The 26,187-nt window shown below is 42.4% G+C and overlaps 1 protein-coding gene across 1 annotated transcript in view; it reads right to left on the reverse strand.

The window, feature by feature from the left end:
* Positions 1-26,187, reverse strand: part of CA8 (carbonic anhydrase 8 (inactive)) — a 121,004-nt gene that overhangs the window by 18,162 nt on the left and 76,655 nt on the right. Inside the window, exons 6-7 of the mRNA XM_088469353.1 lie at positions 24,993-25,041; positions 6,465-6,577 (exon numbers count right to left, since the gene is read on the reverse strand). Coding sequence (XP_088325479.1) covers positions 6,465-6,577; positions 24,993-25,041 — 162 coding nt within the window. The remainder of the gene's footprint in view (positions 1-6,464; positions 6,578-24,992; positions 25,042-26,187) is intronic.

Consider the following 26,187-nt stretch of genomic DNA (forward strand, 5'->3'; position numbering starts at 1 on the left):
TTGAAGTACCCCTTGGGGCACATGTACCACACGTTGAGAAAACCTGCTCTTCAATTCACTATCCTATCCATGCTACAGTATGTTCTACACTAGACAATACCAAACAGTGGGTGGCGAAGGGGATACAAATATTATTCCTGCACAGTCGCCTGCTGCGGTCCATGTCCTCCACTTGTCTAAACCAATATGCAGCCTTTTAATTCCAGTATAAACTAAACAAGTGACTAGACTGGTTTTAGTGAAATTCTAGGCTACATTCTGATTAATAGTGATTAAGCCCAAAAAATAGCTGCCTATTGAGAGAGCCAGTTTAAAGCTGCATTACCGTCTAATCCGCCATACTCTATGATTGTGGCTTCTCATTGATCCCCCGTTAAAACTATTTTCACCAACTTTCCCCCATAAAACAGCTACAAGGAGCAGGACTGGGGCTCCAGTAAATAGTACCTGGGGTAGAGATATTTTTTTTAACCTACCTAAGATTACTGCTTTTCACCACTTGCATGATGTGGCCGCATCATTTGCGACCGCGCCAAGCTGTGTGTTACCTCACATGGTTGCAAACCTTGCGACCAGTCAGTAAATGCCTACTGGGCGGCTGCTGGAACATTGTCTTCCAGCAGCTGCCAATGGCAGAGGGACCTCCCAGCCCCTCTGCACCCTCCCCCTGCAGAGAGAAGCAGCCACCGGGGAAATGTATATGAACCAGCCCTCAGTCTCCTAGTGTATACCCGGCAGCTGTGGAGAGGAGCAGCCATCATGGAAATGTAAAGTCACAATGATCAATATTCCGATATTTAGCCAGTCGATATTTAACAAAAATTATATTAATGTGTTTAAAAATATATTTTTTTAATAAAATCACTTTGGATAAGTTTTAAATAATGTTCTTGACCTAATTCAATCATAAAGAAAGAAGCCAGACAATTTCTGAGCGTTTTTTAAAAAAAATATTAGCCAGTTAAGTGTTTAAAACAAAATAACTTAAATAACTTCCCTGTGGCAATAAGAAGCATAGCAATTAGACGAAGGAAGTGATAACTGTGAGCTCACGCTCTTACTTATATTCATCAGCCGTGAATTACAGTGCCTGTGTATTTGGGTTTCATCATTACTAATCAGTGATCTATAAGCACAAAGGATATACAGTACACCCAGCAGTCTTCCTTCTTTTTACTATACGTTGGTCTCAAATAAGTCATTGTCTATAAGACTTGCTAATAAGGAACAGCACTGTGAACTTCCTTCTTCTATTTTGCATTTTGGATTCATTGGTCTTGAATTTTATCCAGAAAAAACATCAATGAAATCATTGTCATAAGTATGTGGCATGCTGTATCTTTCTAGCTCCTATATACCGTGTTGATTTCTAGTGGAAGGGATTGTTTTAGAATAATTATTTTTATTCCATATTTCAGAATTCAAATGAATAACACATCATTTTATAGAAGTTTGATGTTCATATCTAACTTGAATGACAATTAAGCAGTATGGGCCTGAATGATAATGTTATCTGTCATTTTATTTTACTTAGGATTTCGGCATTTGTGTAACGTAAGTTCAGGGTGTTGCTAAAACTGTTAAACTAACACTGTGCCTGTAACCACACATTTCACACGGCAGTCGCACAATCTCAGAATGAGGCAAAGCCCCATCTTTCACAGATATCTCGGCGCAGATTTTTTTTTTTATTTAAATGGTTAAAAAATCCTAGAAATCTGCAACTTGTTTCTGAAAATATTACACACAACAGGCATTGAAAATGTACCTACATTTTTACACTTATGGCCGTATCCGATCCACCCATTGCTGAACTGTAAAATTAAATTGCAAATCATCTTTTCAATTTGGCTGCGCTCTATTTTCAATTTATATATAAATAAATATACATATATGTTACGAGGTATCTTTACAAATAACATAGGCTGCCTGTTTCAACCGGGTTGGGTATGGGATGCTGGCAGTCGGGATCCCAGCTCTCAGAATCCCGACACTGGCATCCCGATAGGGCTAGCATACTGACACTTGTTGTTTGGTATGCTAACCCTCCCCCTCTCCCTACCCTAACCCTCCCTCTTTGATGCCTAACTCTAACCTCCCCCCTAGTGCCTGAACCTAACCCTAACACTCACCCCCACCCCGATACTTATCTTCGGTATCCCGGTGGTCGGGATGCCGATGTCGGGATGTGAGAGGCATTGGGATACCGGTGCTGGCACCGCGTCCACCGGATATTGACTTTATCCTGTTTCAACCTGGGATAGCAATGGAACTTGAGTAGGTATGAAATAAGTCTGATATGTTATGACAAAGTATAATATATATATATATATATATATACATACATACATACATACATGCGTATCTGTTTATTTTATTTGGTTTTATTTCCACTCATGCATTGAGACATTAATCAACACAAGTTCTTGCTGATAGTTTCTCTCAATTTACCGTCCTATCAGCAAGCTCCCATTCCCCTCCAAGTTACTGGACGGACTTGCCTACACCCGCCTCACATACACTCTTAACTTGCACAACTTATTGAATCCAATTCAGTTAGGCTTTCATTCCCAACACTCCACAGAGACAGCACTGACTAAGGTAGTAAATGATCTGGTCACTGCCAAAGCTAAAGGCCATTATTCACTTATTATTCTTCTAGATCTCTCTGCTGCCTTTGACACTGTTGACTACTCTCTTCTCGTACAAACACTACAATCCCTAGGTCTTCAAGACACAGCCCTTTCTTGGTTCTCATCCTATCTATTAAATCGCTCTTTCACTGTTTGCTTTTCTGATTTTGCCTCCTCTTCGCTACCTCTATCAGTTGGAGTACCGCTCAGCCTTAGGTCCTCTGCTTTTCTCAATCTATACCACCTCTCTTAGAAAATTAATCAGCTCTTTTGGTTTTCAGTATCATCTGTACCGGGACGATACTCAAATCTACCTATCCTCCTAAGATTTATCACCATCTGTGCTGGTCCGTATCATTGAATGTCTCTCTGTCTTCTTGGATGGCATCTTGCCTGTTGAAACTTAAAATATCCAAGACAGAATTAATAGTAGTTACCAACCTGATATCTCTATCACTGTTGACAACTCAACAATCAACCCTACCCCACAAGCCCGCTGCCTAGGTATCATCCTTAACTCTGAACTGTCCTTTGTTCCCCACATTCAATCTGTCTCAAAATCATGTTACATGCATCTAAAAAACAGCAAAAATGTGATCTTATTTTACACAAGACACTGCAAAAACTCTAATCCATGCACACATTATATCCCACATTGACTACTGCAATAGTTTCCTCACTGGTCTTCCCAAAAATAGATGCAAGGCTGATCTTCCTTGCCAAACGTACATTGTCTTCTGATCCACTCTGTCAGTCCCACCATTGGTTACCAGTCTTCTACTGTATTCAATATAAAATATTTACACTCAAACATAAAGCTATTAACCAAACCACACAAACATTCAGGTCTTCACTTATGACAAAATTTCTTCCACCCGACATCTCCAATCTGCATAAGATCTGCGTCTCTCTTCCGCACGCATTACTTGCTCCTATTCACGGTTACAGGACTTTTTACAGGACCCTGTTGAATGCCCTCCCACGCACAATAAGACTTTTCTCTAGTCTCCAAACATTCAAGCGTTCCTTGAAAACTCACCTCTTCAGACAAGCTTATCAGATTCCAGAACCGCCCACATGACCTTCATACTATAGCTTCCCTATCTAACACCCTTCTTACAGTATACACATGTTATCACATATTTTCACTTTCTTCAATTTTACATCCTCCTAACCCTAGGCCAACTTTCCTGTGTGAAAGCTCACCAAGAACCTCTGCAATCTGGTTGGACCAATTTGCACTATGTATCACCTACATCCCTATTTCCCTATAAATTGTAAGCTTGCGAGCAGGGCCCTCTTACCTTTATGTCTGTCTGTTACTACACAGTTTTGTTCTATTAATATTGTTTCCATTTGTAAAGCACAATGAAATATGCTGTGCTATTTAAGAAACTTAATAAATAATAAATAAATTTGTCAGTCACTGTTACACTCTATGCATTATCTGACAGTCATTGCTACTCTCTCTGCATTATTTAGCTGTCACTGGGATGTTCCCTGCATTATCTAGCTGTCACTGGGATGTTCCCTGCATTATCTAGCTGTCACTGGGATGTTCCCTGCATTATCTAACGGTCACTGCAGTGCTCTCTGCATTTTCTGGTGGTCACTGGAATGTTCTCTGCATTTTCTGACGGTCATTGCTACTCTCTCTGTATTATCTAGCTGTCACTGAGATGTTCCCTGCATTATCTGACGGTCATTGCTACTCTCTCTGCATTATCTAGCTGTCACTGGGATGTTCCTTGCATTATCTAGCTGTCACTGGGATGTTCCCTGCATTAGCTAACGGTCACTGGGATGTTCCCTGCATTATCTAATGGTCACTGGGATGTTCCCTGCATTATCTAGTGGTCACTGTAGTGCGCTCTACATTAGCTGCTGGTTACTGCGACGCTCTCTATATTATCTGGGGGTCACTATAACACTCTTTGCATTATCGAGCAGTCACCTTTACTTTAAAATTAACTCCACCCAAGCTAAACAGTGCTGCAATCTGCTTTCGTACTAAGATAGGCCTGTCTCAAACTAATAGCAATGTTGTACATGAGTTTACATGAATGATAAATAAGGGGCATGGGCATTGACTCATGCACTGCTGCCTGAATGAATTAACTATTTAGTTTATACTGTCATATATTTAGGTATATAATTGAGCTCTGTAATATACAGCTTTTCCTAATAATATCATATAGGTTTACTTGCTAAAATTGTTTGCTTTTCTAACAGCCCAGGAGATGGCAGAGAGGGTGTCTGTCGCCAGGGCCAGCACGATATGGTAATCGGCCCTGCATACCAGGGAGGTGCCAGGCTGGAAAGGCACCACTGCCGCCTTCTCCATTTGCCAGGCGCCCGCTGAGATTTTGTTACCAGCGGGCGCCCAGCGGCTCCCCAAGCACGAGAAGCTGTTGGACAGCGGTGGGCACAGAAGCAGGGTTTCAGATAAGTATAGTGTGTCTGTGTGTCATTATGTGTAAGGGGAATTATAACTGTGTCATCATGTGTAAGGGGCACCACTACTGTGGTCATTGTGTAAGGGGCACCATTACTGTGGGCATTGTGTAAGGGGCACTACTACCATGGGCATTGTGTATAAGAGGCACTATTGTGTGTAGTGACATAAGGGACACTACTATGTGGTGTAATGTGAATCAGGGGCACTATATTCAGTGAATGTGAATAAGATTGTGCTACTGTAATATGAATTGGGGGTACTATTGTGAGACCACACGCCTTTTATGTGGTGCACTGACTGCGTGGAATGTCCCTATATAAAAGCTGGGAGAGAGGGCACAAATTTATAGTTTGCAGAGCTTGCGCCAAACACCCAAGCAACGGCCCTGCCCACCTTGCTAGGGAAGTCTGCGAGATGCATGAGAGCAGTCCACTCATCCAGGAGGACTCCTTTAAAATGTGTCAGTCTCTCAGACATTTCAGCCAGGAGAGTAGACAAGTGAGCGTTAATGCTCAATACAATATAACAGCATTCTATGGTATAGCCGATTTGTTTTCTTGTACTACTTAACTGTGCAGTGGGTGGTAAAATATAACCATGTGTATTTAATGCCTAACACACAGCTCTGTAACATGTAAGACTGCAGTTACAGCCATCATTAGTACGTAAAGTTAAGTTGGTGCCAAAAACGTGCATTTTCAGAGAACTAATATCGGTTATGTATAAATCTGGAAACTTATCCATACTCCTGGTTGCCAGGTCTACTCAGCAGGGGGCGTGTTGTAGGAAAGTGGGTGGACCGATGAGTGTCATGACGTGATGTCATCATGGTCCCAGCCTCGCTTTACAATGCCGTGATTACTATGGGGGATAACGTGATGGCGAAATTCAAGGTGAATCACAACATCAGCCGCCCAGCCTGCCCTCTTTCACTGTATAACTGTCCGGGTTTGTGGGAGGATGGCAGCTGGCTCAGGAGACTTGCCTGCTCTTCCAGGTGGCCAGGAGCATCCACTATTCTGCCCATTCCGGGAGAAGTAGGCAAGTATGAACCTAACTGATTTTAGGAAATAACCCTGAAAAGTATACATTAAGCAAAACCTATTACCAATTAAAAAAAAACATAAAATCAGCCATCTTAAGATACACTAAATTATAATAAAATCTCACAGCATGTGAATGCAATAAAAGTGTAAAAGGTCAATTGTATTTAGAGTTTATGGTGTTTACTTGCTAAGTGTCACGTTCAAAAACCTGCCGCTTCCAATCATGTTTATGCTCGAAATTTAAAAGAGCAATGATTTTTCTAGCAAAACACGGCTATGTGTCAATTTTCCCCTATATTTGACAAACTATTAAGAACGAGTACTCACCTGGGTTTGGGACACTGTCAAAGGATATCGGAATAATATCCATGTAACGCCTTCACTGCAAGGTGGCATTGTAAGCGATCCTTCATATACCCAGTAGTCACGGAGTAGGGGATCTGGTTTTGTTATAAATTAAAATATACATATTAATTTTACACTAATGTTAAGCTAAAAATAACCTATCATTTCTCTGTCACAACAATACTTGCTTGTTTAACTTGTAAAAATACAAAGACAAACAATCTGTAGTGAAAATTGCAACATGGTAAAATTAACCCAAAACTTTACAGGCATAATATAATCCAGCACTACATACTTTACAAACAAAATATGCCTTGTGGAGGTTTATTGAGATAAAATGAGGGCAGTAATATATCTAATGCTGGGCATACACAGCCAGATAAAATGTCTGTCAGACATCCGTAGGAAGGAACACAGGAAATGTCTGTCTGTCGGCCGCGCTGGGCATACACTGCCCGATGCGGCTGACAGTTACCGGGTAAATATCGCATCGGACAGGCATGCTGGACAATCCTGCATGCCCGACCGAGCAATATTTAACCCTCGGTCGCCCACACACATGCTACAATTATCGGGGCGATCCGCCGATATCAGGCTGATCGCCCCGATAATTGTAGCGTGTATGGCCAGCATAAGAGATGCTATTTATTAGGTAGATATGGGTCATTTTGAAGGGAAATTGCATTTCAATAGATTTTTTAGGTGGAGCAGGCTACTTTGCAGAGGAGCACATTTGAGACTATACAATCTTAGGGAATGATTCTGTGTCACATGCAGTGATAGCAAGTCCTAAATGATGGGACTATCTGCCCATATTTTGAGTCGTATATATCTATGAGATCACACCAGCCCAAGCCCTCCTGCTGCGGAAACAGCGGTCATCACTAGTAATTGCGCTTACACCTATCCTATGCTTGGTGCAGAAGATGCAACTGAAAATGGGGGTGCACAATTTGTACACACAATAGCTTGTAGCTCTGGCTGCACACCCATAGGATGCTTGTACAAACATGAGAACACCCCAGAATCGCTCATAACAGCTATAAGTTGCATATATTGACTGCAGGGCATGCATTTGCTGCATTCAAGGCCGTATTCGGAATAAAGTGTGACTTAGGACCAGTCACCAGGCTGGTACAGTTCTGTTTTTGCTTAGCCATTCAGTATGACAGAATTTGCAGTTTATGTACACAACAAAAACAAATCATCATGTCAGTTAATTCCGCTCTATTGTATAGTTGGGGTATAATAAGAGAGAAGTCTGATTGGAAGAAAAACATTTGGGGAGTTCTCAGTAGAAGAAAAGGTGAATTCTACACGGAACTTCTAAGATCAATGGGGACACATGTGACATTCCACAGACCAATGCTGAACAAGGGGGATAGTCCATGGAATGCTTTTCTCTTGTCTCTAGTGTAAGGGTAGTTTGTGCTGTTCACAGATAGGTGTAAAGAACACCAAACATAAAGAGTGATGGGATATAAACAAATCATACTCCTGGTCTGTCCTCCTTTATGTAAGAGTGAGTGTGAATGTATATACATATACATTAAATTGGAATACAGTGATCAATTATTATTTTACAACATCAGAATGGGGAACACCATAGTGTATCTCCTGGTCTATAATGGAACAGATTGTTCTTAAGTTGATCAGAAAGAAGAACCATGCACGTGTTGCTTTTACAATATGTTGTATCTCAGTATAATGTATCTGTTTTTAAACTCCCATATTCCTATATTTCTTGTTTGTAGGTACAGGCAGCTTCTGTTATGTCAGGTTCTTAAATTCCACACTACATTATACAACTTGTGCTTTAGAGTTCACTGTATATTGCTGCAATAAGCTTCTTAGCAACCAGATGGCGATGTAGAGCACTAGCATTCAAATTATATTGCACAATTCTGTTACTAGACTAGAAGTATTGAAATAACAAAAAAAGTGAATGCATTTGTGTGTTATGCTAATATTCTATTTATATATCAAGTAATGTAATGCCACATTTAAAAAATATGGTGAAATGACAACCAATAAAATGTATTTCTCCATATAATAGTTCCCATTTTCTCTCCCTGTTTTCTGTGTTGTTAGTGCATCCCACCTAAGAGGTACACGGGAAGGTGCCCCTAAATATAAAGCATTCTAATATTTGCTCTTATTCAGGTGATCCAATCTTTTGCAGCATTTATAACATTACAAATGGATTTAGAAGGCATGATCACTCAGTACACACAAATGCATGAGCACCCGTCTTTGATGCCCTATATAAATCACAAATAATCTCAGACTGCAGACTGTACCTTCAAAGTTACTTCCAATGGATAAAATTTATTTATTAAGTCCAAGGTGAAACGCGTGACTGGAGAGGAGTCCGCGGTGTGCACGAGCGGGACTCCAGTGGCAGCATAGCTAAGTCAAGCTGTCCTGTCAGCAGCTTATTGTAAAGCAAATCACAGGTATCTTTCTTCATGGGCAGACGTCTTTGAATGAGACTCTGTGCTGCCTAGGAATCACAGTCCTCCCAGACTCCCTGCCTGTTAACAAACACACACTCTTTTTCTGGCTCTTGTTACTGTATGCAGGGGGATACCGCTCACCTGCTGTTCACCGCTTCTTGCAAATAGCAGAAAGCAGCATAGGGACTGATTCAGAGTTGTGCGATGTTAGCAGTGCTACTGTGTCTTTGGATGCAGACGTGATACTAACATGCAATACTGTGCAAAAGTTTTAGGCAGGTGTGGAAAAAATGCTGCAAAGTAAGAAAGCTTTAAAAAATAGAAGTGTTAATAATTTTTTTTAATCTATTAAAGTGCAAAGTGAATGAACAAAGGAGAACTCTAAATTGAATCAATATTTGGTGTGACTACCCTTTGCCTTCAAAACAGCATCACAGTGCACACACCATCGGACTTGTATGCAGGGCCGGCTCCTGGAGGAGCAGCACCCTGTGCAGAATGTGAAGGGTTTCACTCCTTATCCCCGCGAGCGGCTTCAAAGGGGGATCGGTCTGATTACCATAGGCCATTCCCCGAAATTATGCTATTTGGGGGCTTGCCCGTATGGCACCCCTCCCAATTAACGTTAGGCTGGGGGCAAGCCCAGCACTCCATCAGTAGCTGGGCTGAATGGAGCTTCTTCGGAGTCCGACACCGCCGTGCATCTGCGGCAGTGGGGGTCCCCAACTTCTTGACTGCCCCGGGACACTTCTGTCCACAGGTGTAACAGCGGGAAGGTGCCTGAAAAACAGGACTATCTCGCTGAAATCTCATTGGTTAGGAGGGGTGCGTCCTCTATCTCTGTTCGACCGCGCTGGTCAGAAGCCCCAAGAGCCAGCCCTGTTTGTATGCAAACCAACGGGTTTGTTTACAAGTTTGAATGAGGTCCATAGACCACTGAGTACATACCGTGATTATCTTTATATTTTACACTACATTTTCACTCTTTAAGTTAATTAATACACTACATTCTACTTTATGGATACTCTCACTGATGAGCTTATCCTATCTGAGATCCTGCACTGTGTCACATCAGGATCCCAGCAGGAGAGATTGCTAAAAGCCGATACTCCTACACTTATTGTCACCTCAGGCTCTGAGAGAGATACGCTCACACATTGTTCACTACCCTACAATAAACAGTGTACAGCATCTACCTACCTCACACACTTTCCTATCACTGTTACCTGCACCTGTGGAATTATTTATTAATGAAAAACAATGTTTTTTTTATTATAACCTATATCTGAATGGCTACCGTATGCTGAATCTATATCATTAAAGGCTGTATATATGAACACATTCATGCCTAGCTTTCTTTCTGTATGATAATACATGTTTATGACTATTCTATCTGATCATGTTCGTATGAAACATCTTTACTTTGGATTATCTCTGTCCACCACATAATTCTAATTGAGATATTGGAATCTCATGCCATTCTGTTTGCTGTCTCTAGCTACCAAAGATAAAACTCTTTGTAACATGTTAATACGTACATAAATCGCAAAACTCATTAATTGCAATATAGAATTAAAGTGTGAAGATTGTACTGTTAACTGTTTTTCATTCTGACTGGCGTTTGGCATATAGATGACCTCTCTATATAATAATTTGATATATTGATACAAATTAGAGATGTGCGCCGACCCCCGTGTTTTGGTTTTGGATCTACGCTGGTTTTGGATCTGGATTGGTTTTGCCAAAACCTCACCTCCGTGTTTTGTTTTCATGTTTTGGTTTTGGATCTGGATAATTTCTTAAAAAATTATAAAAACAGCTAAAATCACATAAAATGGGCCTGTTTTTGTTCCTACAGTATAATTAACCTCAATAACATTTATTTCCAGTCATTTCTAATCCATTTTGACCACCTCACAATATTATATGCTTCATCTAGTTAAGGCCAAAAGGTTGCATCCAGCTAGCTGGCTGACTAAGCTAAGTGACACAGTGGGCAGCACAAACATGTGGCAGTTCTGTTTCTAATTTTCCAACATGGATACAGTGTAGGTTGGATAAATCAATAGTGCACTTACTGTGACAGCAGTGTCAGCAGTGCGGGGGTGCCTGCGGTGTCTTTAGTGCAGGTTTGCTAGCTGAGTCGGCAGTGCGGGGGTGCCAGCAGTGTCTTAGTGCAGGTTTGCTGGCTGTGTCGGCAGTGCAGGGGTGCCAGCGGTGTCTTAGTGCAGGTTTGCAGGCTGTGTCGGTGGTGCGGGGGTGCCAGCGGTGTCTTTAGTGCAGGTTTGCTGGCTGTGTCAGCAGTGCGGGGGTGCCAGCGGTGTCCTCATTGCAGGTTTGCTGACTGTGTCGGCAGTGCAGAGGTGTTCTCAATGCAGGGTGCCGGCGGTGTCGGCAGAGCGGGGGTGCCAGCGGTGTCCTCAGTGCAGGCTTGCTTGCTGACTGTGTCGGCAGTGCAGGGGTGCTGGTGGTGTCCTCAGTGTGGGAGTGTCGGCAGTGTGGGGGTCGCTGACGGTGTCCTCAGTACGTTGGGCAGCAGTGCAGGAGTTTCGGCAGTGGGGGATGCTGCCAGTGGGGGTGCCGGCGGTGTCGTCCGCAGGGGGGTGCCGGCGGCGGGGGATGATGGGCGCCATCTTCTTTTTTGTCTTTGTGCTGTTTTCAATGGGCTGAACGCTGATTGGCTGTGAGCCGTGACATACGGCTCTCTCAGTCAATCAGCATTAAGACCCGCTGAAAACAAAACCTCGCGACTCGAAAGAGGGGTCGCAAGTTTTTTTTCCTCGTGTCAGGGATCCGGGGCAGGGAGGGAGATCCCAGCTGCGCTCGGATCGCCCTGGATCCCCCAAATTCGGGTGGGTTCGGATCTCTTAGATCCGAACCTGCTCATCTCTAATACAAATACAGTATTTATGCATCTTAACTAGTTATCAAGTGGATCATTCTTGTTATTACTTTATTACTTACCAGAAATGCTTACTAGAAATACAATTGTAGACAAACGGATTGTATTTGTGTGTGTGTGTATGTGTGTGTGTGTAGTGTGTGTATGTTTGTTGCTCTATTAAAACAAAAGTTACATTTTACCAATATAGGCTGAGTGCCCCCAAAACCGAGAGTGTGGTATCTACGTCTAACTCCAGGGGTGCACCATCACAATTATTCATTTGGCCTGCCTCATAGTTGTATTCTATAATCTATAAAAAAATTATTTATATTATCATTGGTGGCTAGTGCTCAGGATTCTCCCATTTCCCCTCTTCCCTTTACTACATATTACCACATCTGCATTAAGGCATTTTTGAAAACTGCTCTTTAGATCACTTTCTATGACAAGTTTAATGGAAATAAAAGCTGTTTGTAAGTAGGAAATGCTTTCTGGCTAAGCACTGCTCACTGGGGGAGCTTTGAAAATAGAGAGGCTATTATATAGCAAAAATGTGAGCTTTTAATTAAAGAGAGAAGAAATAGGGAGAGTTTAAGGACCTGATTCTGAGTCGGATGCAGGGGTGTCCATGTGTGCATGTTTTGCCGGTCACATATGTGCAACTTTATGCTATAACCACTACAAGCCCTTCCCTGGTGTACAGCTGTAAGTGTGCAAGGACTGAGAAACCCACTTCAATGTCCCCATAAGACGGACCATCTTTGTGCTTCCACATAGCCACCTCCAAGTCACTGCCCAGGACATTTCAGATACATTTCTGAGATGATGCAACTCAATCTTTACTGCATCTGACATCAGCAGAGGTGTGCGCGGCTGAGAATTAGGACCTAAATGTAATGCGACTCTGATTCACCAATAGTATTAAAATCAATTCTTTAGTTAACTATATTAAAGACATACTACAGAAATTTTCTCTGAAGACTTTTACCATTTTTAAATATTTCAATTTATTAATACCCAGAGAAAAGTCAAATAATATGGATCAATATTCTTTTATTATTGTATATGTGAAGTCCAATAATATAGATAAAGAAAAAAAGAAGAAAAAAAGTTAGAATCGTATAGGGGTCTATTTACTAAGCAGTATTAGGAGACAGAGTGAAAAGGGATAAGGTGCCAGCCAATCAGCTCCTAACTGTCATTTTTCAAACACAGCCTGTGAGATGGCAGTTAGGAGCTGAATGGCTGGCACCTTATCACTTTTCACTCTGTCTCCTAACACTGCTTAGTAAATAGACCCCTCAGACTCATATAGTAATTTGATAGTATACATAGCACATATGTATATATATATATATATATATATATATATATATATTTATATCACTTGGCTTCCTGGCTCTTAATCTTCAAATGGGCACTCAAGACCCATTTCTTCCTCAATGATTTCCAGCACTCATCCTAACCCACTACTCTATGCTTCTTCCTCACTATCTAGCCCCTCTGTGTCTCTCCTGTTTGTCTGCCCCTCCTCTTTAGAATGTAAGCTCTCGCGAGCAGGGTCCTCTTCCCTCACGTGCTTCTTCTCGCCTTACTTTTACTTTCATTTACAATGGCACCTAAAGCCTGATTACTGACACCCTGCTGCTTATTTAGGTGTTATGCAGCAATGTTTATAAATCATGTACTTGTCCTGCATTGTATGTACTGTTAACAACTGTTGTCTTGGATGCTCATTTGTTTTGGGATGACAGTTGGTGTGGCTCCCCTATTTGAATATTGGACTGCGCTGCAACCCCACCTCTGGAGCCGCCACGCTTCTCCAAGGCCTAGGGAAAGGGTAGCCTTTGTAGACAAATTCATGGCAGAGGTGAGTTCATGAGAAGTATTCATTTTATGTTGAAGGCTATAGGGTTCACTCATTGCTAGCCTTTACATATTTCATTTTTTTATTCCTTTTTCCAAACAGTAGCCCAACATACCAGGATCCGGGTTAACGAAAGAGAGAGAAAAAGAGCAAACTCTCATAGGTGGGGCACACTATGTCATAAAAAGATTATTAAAAATTTACTTTTATTAACAAATATAAAAAATTCTAATGAAAAAAGAGGGGGGCAAACAAGATGGCATGAAAAAATAGTATATATAATATATATATATATATATATATATATATATTCACAATGTGGACCGGCACTTCTGCAGCTGCTTGGTTGCCTTCAGTGATGAATAGGTAATAGAAAGAAAGGACTGCGGCACTCCAAGACTGGTGTGACATGTAATAATTGTGTTGATGTTACATCAATACAATTATTACATGTCAAACCAGTCCTGGACTACCCCAGTCCTATCTTTCTAATATATATCTCATTAATATTCACAAATATGTAGAACTACAATTTTGTAGTATAAATCTCCTACTAGAATTTACCAATTTACCTATATAATTAAGCCAATTGTTATTCCAAAATAGCACTATGTGATGCTCAAAAAATAATAAATGATGACAACGATTACATATAGCTGTACGGTTGACACATGTAATATATACACAAATGGATGATTATCTTATCAGAAACCCACTAAGGTGCTACGTGCAAAGAATTGCAGCAATTTGACAAAATTGACATTAATGGTGAGTATTTAGACAAATCTTAAAGTGATGACAATACTGTGTCAGAATATGAGTCAAGACATAAATGTCTTACCAGTATATATGGCATTTGCAGTATCCACATGTGCCGTTTAAAAGTTGCAGTGCATAGCACCACTCTGATGCATCTAAACTGTTTCACAATTCTTTTTAACACGCATAAAAGGTGCCCGTGTGATTAAATATAAACATAAGCAGAATCATCAAAATGTATTACGCTAACAAGAAAATTCAAAGTGCTAAGCGCCAAAGACAAATATAAAAATAAATATAAAAGAATTCATGCATTGAAACATATGTTTGTAGTAAAATCAAGAATAACAATAAACAATAGGGATAAATATGTCAGGTAAATCTAATAATTCGGTCTCCTGTATTGATGTAAGACACAAATATAAATAAATGGCGAAAATATTACATGTATTGACAAAATTTGTCACTGATTCATACGTAAGTCACTGCATAATGTTTTGTAATTAAATGCAGCAACACCATGGACTTGATAAGTCTATCTCTTAATTGAAAAAATAAGAGATATGGTAAGAACTTACCTTTGTTATCTCTATTTCTACGAAGTCCATAGGATTCCACAGGATACCTTGGGAGATTGGTGATGATGTCAGGCACCGGACACCACAGAGTTAAATTTTCATCCTCCCAGGATGCACTGGGGTCTCTCTCCTATACCCCACCCCCGAGCCAAGGCATCTCAGTTTCGTAACAAGCCATAGGCCGAAGGAGGAGAACAAAGAGAGAGAAGAAAGTCTGGAACACACAAGAATCACATTCTCACCAGAAGGAGACGGAAAAACCGTTAACCAGATCAAAGCCCATCTGCAGTACAGGTGCAACAGGGCGGGAGTGCTGTGGAACCCTATGGACTTCGTAGAAATAGAGATAACAAAGGTAAGTTCTTACCATATCTCTTATTTTCTACATCAGGGTCCATAGGGTATCCACAGGACACCTTGGGGATGTCCCAAAGCAGTATCCTTTAAGGGTGGGGACGCTCCTGCGCTGGAAGGAGAATCCGCTGTCCGAAGGAAGCATCCTGAGAGACAAAGGTATCAAATGCATAATACCTCACAAAGGTATGGACAGAAGACCACGTGGCTGCCTTGCACAGCTGAACTGCAGAGGTACCAAAGCAAACTGCCCATGAAGGACCCACAGACCGAGTAGAGTGAGCTTTAAGAGAAAATGGTACAGACAGGCCCACATGAATGTAAGCCTCAGAAATCGCCATGCGAATCCATCCTGCCAAGGTTTGCTTAGTGGCAGGAAAACCCTTCTTATGGAAACCATAGAGGACAAACAGAGAGTCCGATTTCCTAAATGAACTGGTAAGGTCAACATAAATCCTAAGAGCCCGTACCACATCCAAGGAGGCCTCACCAGCAGATAGGTCTGGGGAATTAAAGGCCAGTACTATAATTTCCTCATTGATGTGGAAACTAGATACCACCTTAGGTAGGAACCCAGGGAGAGTGCGCAGCACTGCCCTGTCCCTATGAAAAATTAGGAATAGGGGGCGACATGAAAGAGCCCCCAAATCTGACCCTCTTCTGGCCGAGGCAATGGCCAGAAGAAACACAGTCTTAGCTGTGAGCCATTTTAAATCCACTGAGCCCAGTGGTACAAATGGCAGTCCTTGGAGAGCCCTAAGGACCACAGCCAAGTCCCAAGGAGCCACAGGTGGAACAAAGGGAGGCTGTATGCGAAGTACACCTTGCATAAAAGTGTGGACATCAGGAAGTGTAGCAATCCTACGCTGAAACCACACTGAGAGGGCAGAAACCAGAGGATCATAGCCTCTAGGTCGACACCATTCAAAGAAAGTATGCCAAACTCGGTGGTAAATTCTTGCAGAAGCCGGCTTCCGAGCTCTGAGCATAGTGTTGACAACAGAGCTGGAAAAACCCCTGGACCTCAAGAGGGCAGTCTCAACAGCCACGCCGTCAAAGACAGATGGCCCAGGTCCGGGTGATGGCAAGGACCTTGAGATAATAGGTCCGGACGTAGAGGCAACCACATCAGGGCTTCTATGGATAGGCTCCTGAGATCTGAGTACCAGTGCTGTCTGGGCCATGCTGGAGCTATCACCAGGAGCGTGCCGCCTTCTTGCTTGAATTTGCAAATCACTTGAGGAAGAAGGGAGAACGGAGGGATGAGGTACGCAAACTGGAAGGTCCACCGGACCGACAGAGCCGGACCAGGAGTGCTTCTGTGTCTCTTGTTCTTGACCCGTACACAGGAAGCTTGTTGTTGTGTCGGGAGGCCATGAGATCTATCTCTGGAAGGCCCCACTTGTTCCCCAGTAGCTGAAACACCTCCGGGTGAAGAGACCACTCTCCTGGATGCACAACTTGAAGGATGAGAAAGTCTGCTTCCCAGTTGAGGACTCCTGGTATGAACACTGCCGAGATGGCAGGGAGATTGCCTTCCACCCATGCTAGAAAGCGCGACACCTCTGTCAGGGCAGCCTGACTGCGGGTTCCTCCTTGGCGGGTTATGTAAGCCACCGTGGTGGCATTGTCCAACTGACCCTGCACAGGCTTTCCGTGGAGGACATGTCTTGCTTGTTGGAGAGCCTTGAATACTGCGCTTAGTTCCAAGATGTTGATTGGAATCGCAAATTCTGCTGGCGTCCACCTTCCCTGGAAGAAGTGTGGACCCGACACTGCTCCCCAACCTCGAAGACTGGCGTCCGTCATTCAGGTGAGTAGCCTGCAGCCACAGGCTAACGACAGACATACCTCCGGCGACAGCACCATTGTCTGTGTCTTTATCCGGTGGGGCAACCCATTCCATCTGGAGAGGATCAACTTCTGCAGAGGTCTGGAGTGAAACTGGGCAAACTCCACCATTTCGAACATCGACACCATGGAACCCAGTAACCTCATCGCCAAGTGAATAGGCACCCAGCGACTCTGCAGGCAACTGCGTAATTTTGCCTGTAATGCAGAGATCTTTTCCTCCGTTACAAAGATCCTCTTATGTTGGGAGTCCAACAAGGCTCCGAGATGGAGCATCCGCTGCGATGGCACCAGGGATGACTTCTTCCAGTTTATCTGCAAGCCATGAGCCTGCAACACAGAGGCTGTCAATTGCAGATGGCGCTGAAGGATCCTAGTGACTGTGCCAACAGCAGAAGGTCATCCAGATAGGGCAAAGAGTGGACCCCCTGCATCCGCAGGTGGGCTGCCATGACTGCCATGACTTTGGTAAACACTCAAGGCGCTGTGGCCACACCAAAGTCCAGTGCCTGAAATTGGAAGTGTTGGTCTCCTACTGCAAACCTGAGGAAATGCTGGTGTGCTGAGATAATGGGAATATGCAGGTAAGCATCCTGAATATCTAGTGACACCATAAAATCCCCCGGCTCCATCGCCAAAATGATGGAACACAGGGTCTCCATCCTGAACCGAGGAACCCTCAAGAGTTTGTTGAGTGATTTGAGGTTGAGGATGGGCCTGTAAGACCCATTTGGTTTCTGTACCAGAAAAAGATTGGAGTAATACCCCGATCCTCTCTGGGATAACAGGACCGGCACTATAACTCCAGCCAGGAGCATAGAGTGGATCACCTTCCAGAATTCCCTGGCCTTGTCTTGGTCTGACTGAAGGCCCGTGGTGAAGAACTGGATGGGAGGCCTCCGCCGGAAGGAGAGGGCGTACCCCTGAGAGACCACTTCTCTTACCCAAGTGTCTACGGTTGTGAGACACCAGCACTGGGCAAACTGAAGAAGCCGGTCTCCCACTTTGGGGTCCCTCAAGGGGAGGCCCGTCCCATCAGGCTGAGGGCTTATCGTCAACTTGGGAGTTGGACGTCTGGTACTCCAAGACTGCTTATTTGGCTTGGCAGATTTCTTGGCCCCTTCCTGTCTAGGAAAGGACTGCACTTTGGGTCCTATAGGGCCAAAAGGACGAAGTACCAGACCCTGATGGGACTGTTGCCGATGGCAGACACGCAGACTTCGCTGCTGCCAGAGTTGCCACAATTTTGTCCAGGATACGGCCATTGCCAGTCTGGACGCTCCCCCCGCGCAAGGGGATAAATGGATTTCAGGCATAATTCCACCTTGTGATCTGTAGCATCCTTTAAGGAGGACATGGAGGGCATGGGCAATGTAGCACTCCTCACTGGGCGTGTGACATGAGAATCCACCTGTGGAGGGGTCTCCCATTTGGAAAAATAATTATCCGCAAAGGGGTATGCAAAAGCCAAATGTTTTAGAGGCTGGTACCGCCTACCTGATTTTTCACCGCCTCCTCTAAATGATCCACTAACTGACCAGATAGAGGGAATAGTGGCATCACCCTTAATATCTTTAAAGAAAGCATATTTAGATTTGGCCAAGGGGGGATTGTCATCTGTAATAACCAAGACTGCACAGACTGCCCGTATAAGGCCAGGTATATATATTTTAGACTTGGACTGCACCTCCTTAGTACGAGGGAGCTCCAGGTCTGAGAGGTCAAAAATCTCCCCGTCATCAGACATTATGTCATCCTCATCATAATGAGCTGTCTGAGACATTAAAGGCCGCTTAGCAGGCCGCAATGATGAGTCCCCCTGTAAAACGTCCTTCAGGTGTTGTACCGTATTGGACATTGAGTTTACCCACGCAGGTTCCTGGGAGACCTGGGGGGGGCGAAAGTGGGTGACACTGGGGTACCATCAGCTGTCTAGGGAACCCCTGCATGGGTGATGACCCTACCAACTGCTGCGATAACCCCATTTGGGGAAACGCAGGGGGCATCGCCAGCTGGTCCACAAGGGTTGTAAGTGCCTTAGCAAAACAAGCCCAGGGCGGTTCCTGCACAGGCACAGTTACAGAAATTGGGCGTGAAATTATATAACATGCCCGACATAAACCTTCAGTGTGCCCCTCACCCTCCGCTATTGGTACAGTACATGCGGTACACTTTAGCTGGAGAGGAAATTCACATTCACTCTCAGACATGAGTGTAACGGAATGTATGTGACTCCCCTCACAGACAATATTTTTACTGTGAGGCAATGAATACCTTGCAACACCGCACCACAAGGGCTTTTGCAGAAGAAGAACAGGGATAGTAAAATGGCTGACAGTTAGAAGTGAAAGTACAGGCGGAGAGCGCTAGCATTAAGTCACATACAATGCAGAAATAAATCCCTGCACTATCAGCACTGAGATCAACTACGCAGACACAGAGCCTGGTAGGAAACAGTGCAGTATACTCTGACCTTACTCTGGAGGAGAGGTATGTTGGGGGACCCGGACTGCGAAGTCACCTGTAATCAGCGTCCAGCAGCGTTTGCACACTTCATTAGAAAATTTCCGCCAAGGAGCAGAGAGGAGGCGGGCCTGGGGGAGGAGCGCTGGCGCAGTCCGCCAGACCGCTGTGGAAAGGCACTGTGCAGTGGGGGAGGCTCCGGCTGTTAGACAGGGAAGGCACGCTCCCCTGGCATGCTATTAACCCCTGGGACGCCACGTTGTACCGCACATGCTGCAGCCTGCTGTCCCTGGTGGTCTAGTGGAAGCGCAGGTTAATACCTGGCTCCACACGCAGCCTGTCCCCAGGAAGCCCCCAGCCTGGAGATCTGTGTTACTGGCGGGTACCCTCCGCGGGACCCCGCCACTTACCTGCCCCTTTGAATCCAGCCACAGTCCAGGTAATCCGGGGTCACCACTAGCTGTGACCCGAGATACCTACCAGCATCCTCGGATCAGTACCAACGTTCTGGTCCGGCGGGGTGTAGGAGCAACAGCATGGATATCAGTACTGACTGTCCATTCTGTACAGCTCATTTGTGCAGCCACAGCTGCTTATAGAAAACTTCAGGGGCCATTATAGCCCCACTCTGCTTGCAAGTGATCCGACTCCTGGCCGGACACCAACGAAACTGAGATGCCTTGGCTCGGGGGCAGGGTATAGGAGAGGGACCCCAGTGCATCCTGGGAGGATGAAAATTTAACTCTGTGGTGTCCGATGCCTGACATCATCACCAATACCAATACCCCAAAGTATCCTGTGCATACCCGATGGACCCTGATGTAAAAATAAATTTGAGGTATCCCTCATTATGCAGACAATTCAGTTATCATGTATAAGTATAGCTGAAGATGAAAAAGATAATGCCTGTGTATTTAACAGTACAGGGATCTACTGTTGCCAGTCTTACTATTGTATAGGACTGGGAATGAGAGTCCCTGTCCTGCGGCACAGTGAAAGAACAAAAGATACTTTCTATGCTGTCAGTGCGGGCAGTGTAGTCACCCTGTTACCTCAGAATTGCAGGGTGAAACTATATAGGCGGCAACTGATGAGAGTCTAGTGAAGAGAGAAAGTAATAGATACCTATCAGCGGAGAATGGGGAGAAAGTCTGCTGTTTGGATTTAGGTCCATGATGTGCGCACAGAGATTCCAGTGGAGACGTGACCCAACGCGTGTTTCGCCTGGAGGCCTTTTCAAGGAGGCTCATGTGTTGATATGCAAGCTATGTAAATACACCCAGATATCATGTGATTGGTCAATGACCCTGATTGACAGTATAGTCCACCTATCTTCAAAGCTGGAAATGATATAACTATCATAAAGCTGATAGGGAAAATCGAGGGTGGGGTTTATGCAAATGAGGTGGTGCAGATCAGTGTTCACAGACCGCAGCCTGTCATAATTGTCACTTTATAATCACATCTGAAATCGAAGGTAATCAAATCGCAACATATATAAAAAAATATATCTATATGTTTGCACACATATATCATAATCAATCTTTACACTGGGATTAAGATTGTCAATTCAAAAATATACAAAATATAATATATAATGTTAGTTACAAGAGCAGCGATAGTTGCAATATAAATGATATAAATGTAGCGCCCTATTATCTCTTTATACTAGAAATACAAATCATATTGATAAATACAATCAAGGAAAAAGAAAAAGAAAAAGAAAGAGAAGCATATATAGGGCATTATTAGAATAAATAACCACCCGAGTGATAGAATGCCATTATATATATATATATATATATATATATATATATATACACGATAGTCAATGTATTTAATACATACAGAAATGTAATAAAAAATTATCAAAAACTGATTTATACATAGATATGAAAGATATTAATATATTATGATTAACGTGTCTCTGAGGATCGTCATGAATGGAATCTTGCAGTAAATAAAAATCAATAAATTTAATATTAATAATTGTTATACATTAAATATATATCTATTTCTCTATGGTTCCAATTGGATGTGAATGCAGAAAAATGATAATGCTAAAAGTATGTGTTAATGGTGAGAAATTTATAGTGTGACCAATTGATTAACAGATTTATATGTAAATGAAATGTAAAAATGTTGAGGAGTAAAAGGTGTAAAGTGGTGATTAAAGAAACAATAATGATTGTGCTAAAGTGCCAAAATCAAAAAAAGGGGAGGGTGAAAATGTGGTGATAATGAGTATGTATGTGAAAAAAATGTGTGATATTGATAAATAAAAATGAAACCTATAATATTGTTAATATAATCTATTATTTGTGCATAATAACTGGAGATTAGAAAAGTGCTCACATTAAGATGAAAACAATATAAAAAATAATAAAGAAGTTATACCAAATAAAAAGGTGTTAATAAGATAATCACACGGGCACCTTTTTTACGTGTTATAAAGAGTCATGAAACAGTTTAGATGCATCAGAGTGGTGCTATGCACTGCAACTATTAAACGGCACATGTGGATACTGCAAATACCATATATACTGGTAAGACATTTATGTCTTGACTCATATTCTGACACAGTATTGTCATCACTTGACAGATTTGTCTAAATACTCACCATTAATGTCAATTTTGTCAAATTGCTGCAATTCTTTGCACATTGCACGTAGCACCTTAGTGGGTTTCTGATAAGATAATCATCCATTTGTGTATATATTACATTTGTCAACTGTACAGCTATATGTAATTGTTGTCGTCACTTATTATTTTTTGAGCATCACATAGTGCTATTTTGGAATAACAATTGGCTTAATTATATAGCTAGATTCTATTAGGAGAGTTATACGTACTACAAAATTGAAGTTCTACATATTTTTGAATATTAATGATTATATATGTATATATCAGTGGCAAATGCAGGATTTCCAGAGGGGAGTTTCCAAATGCTTAATTTTAGAGCGAGTGTGGCCTGTCAATGAAGAGGGCAGAATTAGTACTTAACCAGCTTTAATAAGCGTCATACAAAGTGTTGTGACACAGTTAGGTTAGGGGGTCCCTCTCCTGGGTAGAGGACTCCTTCCTTTCACACACAGCAGCTGGGAAACAGTACGCCAGACTGGATGCAAGTACAAGCTGGTCGGCGCCAGTCTTTATTGTACAATGTCAGCAATAACATAAAGAAAACATAAACGTAAATCCTAGCCCTGTCGGGGCACTAACTTCACAGGTAGTTCCCTCACTATCAGAACCTGGCAGGGCCTAATGTCCTCACCAGCAACAAAGGCACAGCACAACACTTACAGTTAGGTTTTCAAGTGTCTCTGAGCAAACTCCCTGTCTGCTCTCCCAGGTGAGACAATCAGCCCTCAACACACTAGGCTTATATTGGCCACTCTCAGGTGGAAACCCTAACAAGCCTGTTACCAGGCTAAGAGAACCAAAACCTGGAGTGGCCGTGGGTGGAGCCCTCCCTCTCCTCTCACCCACAACCCCCAGGTCCCAAACCGGCTTTTCCAAAAGCCGAGACTCAAGCCTGCTACACTGCAGACTTTCTCCTGGGGATTTTATACACATAGGACAGGAATCTGGGATAAATGTCCCTGTCACAGACCACTTTACCAGTGATCCTATCACAGTGTATATTGTGTGTATTAATTCCAGCATATACAGGACCAGTGATCACAGTAAGCCTTTAGATGTGCCAGTAGACCATCCTGCCTGAGCTGAACGTATTTATTTTAGATGTGGGCACTGGGCACCATTGCAGACTATTGGAGCAAGTCCGGGAGCCTGGAGAAGCAGCAGAAGAACCTAGCACTGCCCTGGACATACTGTATATGTACATATTGGGCTCTATAGCAGTGCATCTCTAACAGTGCATGTTTTCCAGATCTTCTAATTGGTGCACAGGCTATTTATTACTGGCTGATACATGTTAAAAGATCCACGGGTGGTGCTATTTTTTTCATTTGTGATACTGAGAAGAACATGCAGCACTAGTAACACTCTATTATATTACTATTTCTATTGTGGCCATGGCGTGGGCTGGGGAGGGGTTTTTTTCCAGGCAGACGGAAACCCCCCCTGCGTTTGCCTATGTCTATATATAGAAATATACTATTTCTTCATGCCATCTTGTTTGCCCCCTTTTTCATTAGAATTTTTATATTTATTAATGAAAGTTAATTTTGAATAATCTTTTGATGACGCAGTGCCCCCCACCTATAAGCGTTTGCTCTTTTTCACTCTCTTTCTGTACCTTGGATAACTAACTCTCTGGGAGCACCTCTGTCAGTGATTGTGACTACGTCGCCCTTTCCATACATTATCACATATACCACCATCAATTGAATTCCTTTATTGTGTAGATCACTATTTTGTTCCAGTGCTGTGTATTCCCTTCTTCCCCATCCCCTTTATCTATTCATAACAGGATCCAGACAAGCAGCAGCAATTAGTAACATTTTCATTCAAGAACAGGTAGGAGTAAGCGAGAGTCTACCAACTGATACTGGTGGGGCAATCCCAATTTGGGTAACTACCCCAGTCAGTACTTTGTCAGCACTGCAAGGTCTACCATAGCGCACAAAGCATTTCCCAAGTATGTGAATGGTAAGGGGTTATAGAACAGCCTTGAGGTGGCTAAAATGATATTCATGCCCCTTGTACTGTCGAAGAAAGAATTAAGAATCACTAGGGTGAGGTGACCAGGACATTCCTTCCGCCCCTCTGAATACACAGGTGCACCTAATTTTGGCAAGCACTGTAGAAAAGTAGAGCAGTTCGGTTCTACGCAGTTACGATCTGAAAAATACCATCTTATTGGCTACCTGGCTCTCACGTGTTTTGAATAGCCAATAAGATAAATACGAACTTGCGCTAGTTTGGCGAAAAGAACAGAGCGGAACAAAACCGCTCATCTCTAGTAGAAAGGAGTATTCTTTTTGTAGTGTGAAACATACACACTATTTACCATACACCAGATTATAAATATTAAGTTTCTAAGACCTAGGTTTCAGTAACAGTGACTTTGGTGTGACTTCTAAGGCACAAACATAGCAACCATCCACAAGAACAGGTACTGAGGTCTGTGCCATCTGTACTGTGTGTTATTTATAGTTCTGACCTAAAGATGAACACTCTGTAAATTCCCATTAATGTGTAACAAAAAGAGGAAAAGTGCATTTAACAATTAAATCTTTCTGACATAAATTAAATGATAATGCAATTTGAAAGTTAGAAGTGAGAGCTGTTCAATTACTTTCACATAAACTACAACTAATAAATTCTACTTACCTGGTAATAATGTGTTGGGATTAAAACATGGAACGGTTTTAGATTTTCCCTGTAAAATAAATTTTAAATAAAAGTTAAAAATATCTGTAAACTACAGCATGTTCACCAATCAGAGAATGCAGTCTGTAGTCCTTGAACTGAAGGACAACTTGCCTGACAATTTTGGTAATTATACTATCTATACTCTCTTATCTATTTGGTGTGCCTGACAGCAAGGTCATATTATTCATTTGTTACTGTTTTAGTACAAGGATACAAGATATGTAAATGGCTGATATTTCACATTTTATACCATATTCCTAGATGTGTGTTATGTGTTACTGTAAGTAGGATGTAGAATAGGGATCTACCAACACTCATACCAAACAAATAATATTCGCTGAATCTGTACAATATAAACAAATGGTGTATATTAACATGGACATTTATTTTACTAATATTATATACAGACTGAGGGCTGGATTCAATTAGCTTCTGCAATTTACAGCATGTGGAAAAGGATGGTAGCCTCTGGCTTTGACGCTCTAAGCTATTCAAGTACAACCCCTTTTCCTCGCTTGGCAAAATTGCGGATAATGCGCATTAACCCATAGGTCCTGGGATAAGTACCCGGTACTATGGGTTAACGTGTTCACGGCACCCATCAAGCTCATTATCCGCATTAAGTGCAGCCTGCAAGCTTATCGAGGGCTGTAAATGAATAGCCATGGCCGGCCATTAAGCTCATAGCTAATTGAATCCAACCCTAAATCAACAAAATAGACCAAATGTAGTGTGATACAGTATATATTGTGTTGACACTCAAAATGTCAACATTCATTAGGTTGAGATGAGAATATCGACATAATTGTAATGTCGATATTCAACATGTCAACACTGATATAATGTTGAAATATCAATAGTGTGTGTTTTGTGTAATTCTATAACTAAACACATAACATGTACTCTAATCAAAATGTCAACATTATGTCAACATTTCCTAATGTCGACATTATGTCAATGATGACATTTTGATGGTGTCAACATTAACGCCTTTTTAACCATGTTGACATCATGTCGGCCTCCTGGTGTCATTATACTGAATGCTGACTTTTTAATTAGAGGCCTAGTGACTGCATATCGAGCAAATGACAGAGTATAGGGGCTGTTTGGGAGTTCAGAAATTAAATGTATGTAAAAGGTTTTTAGTATGTTC

The sequence above is a fragment of the Taudactylus pleione genome, unplaced genomic scaffold (genome assembly GCF_031769625.1).
Source record: "Taudactylus pleione unplaced genomic scaffold, aTauple2 ptg000090l, whole genome shotgun sequence".
In the NCBI taxonomy this organism is placed as follows: Eukaryota; Metazoa; Chordata; class Amphibia; order Anura; family Myobatrachidae; genus Taudactylus; species Taudactylus pleione.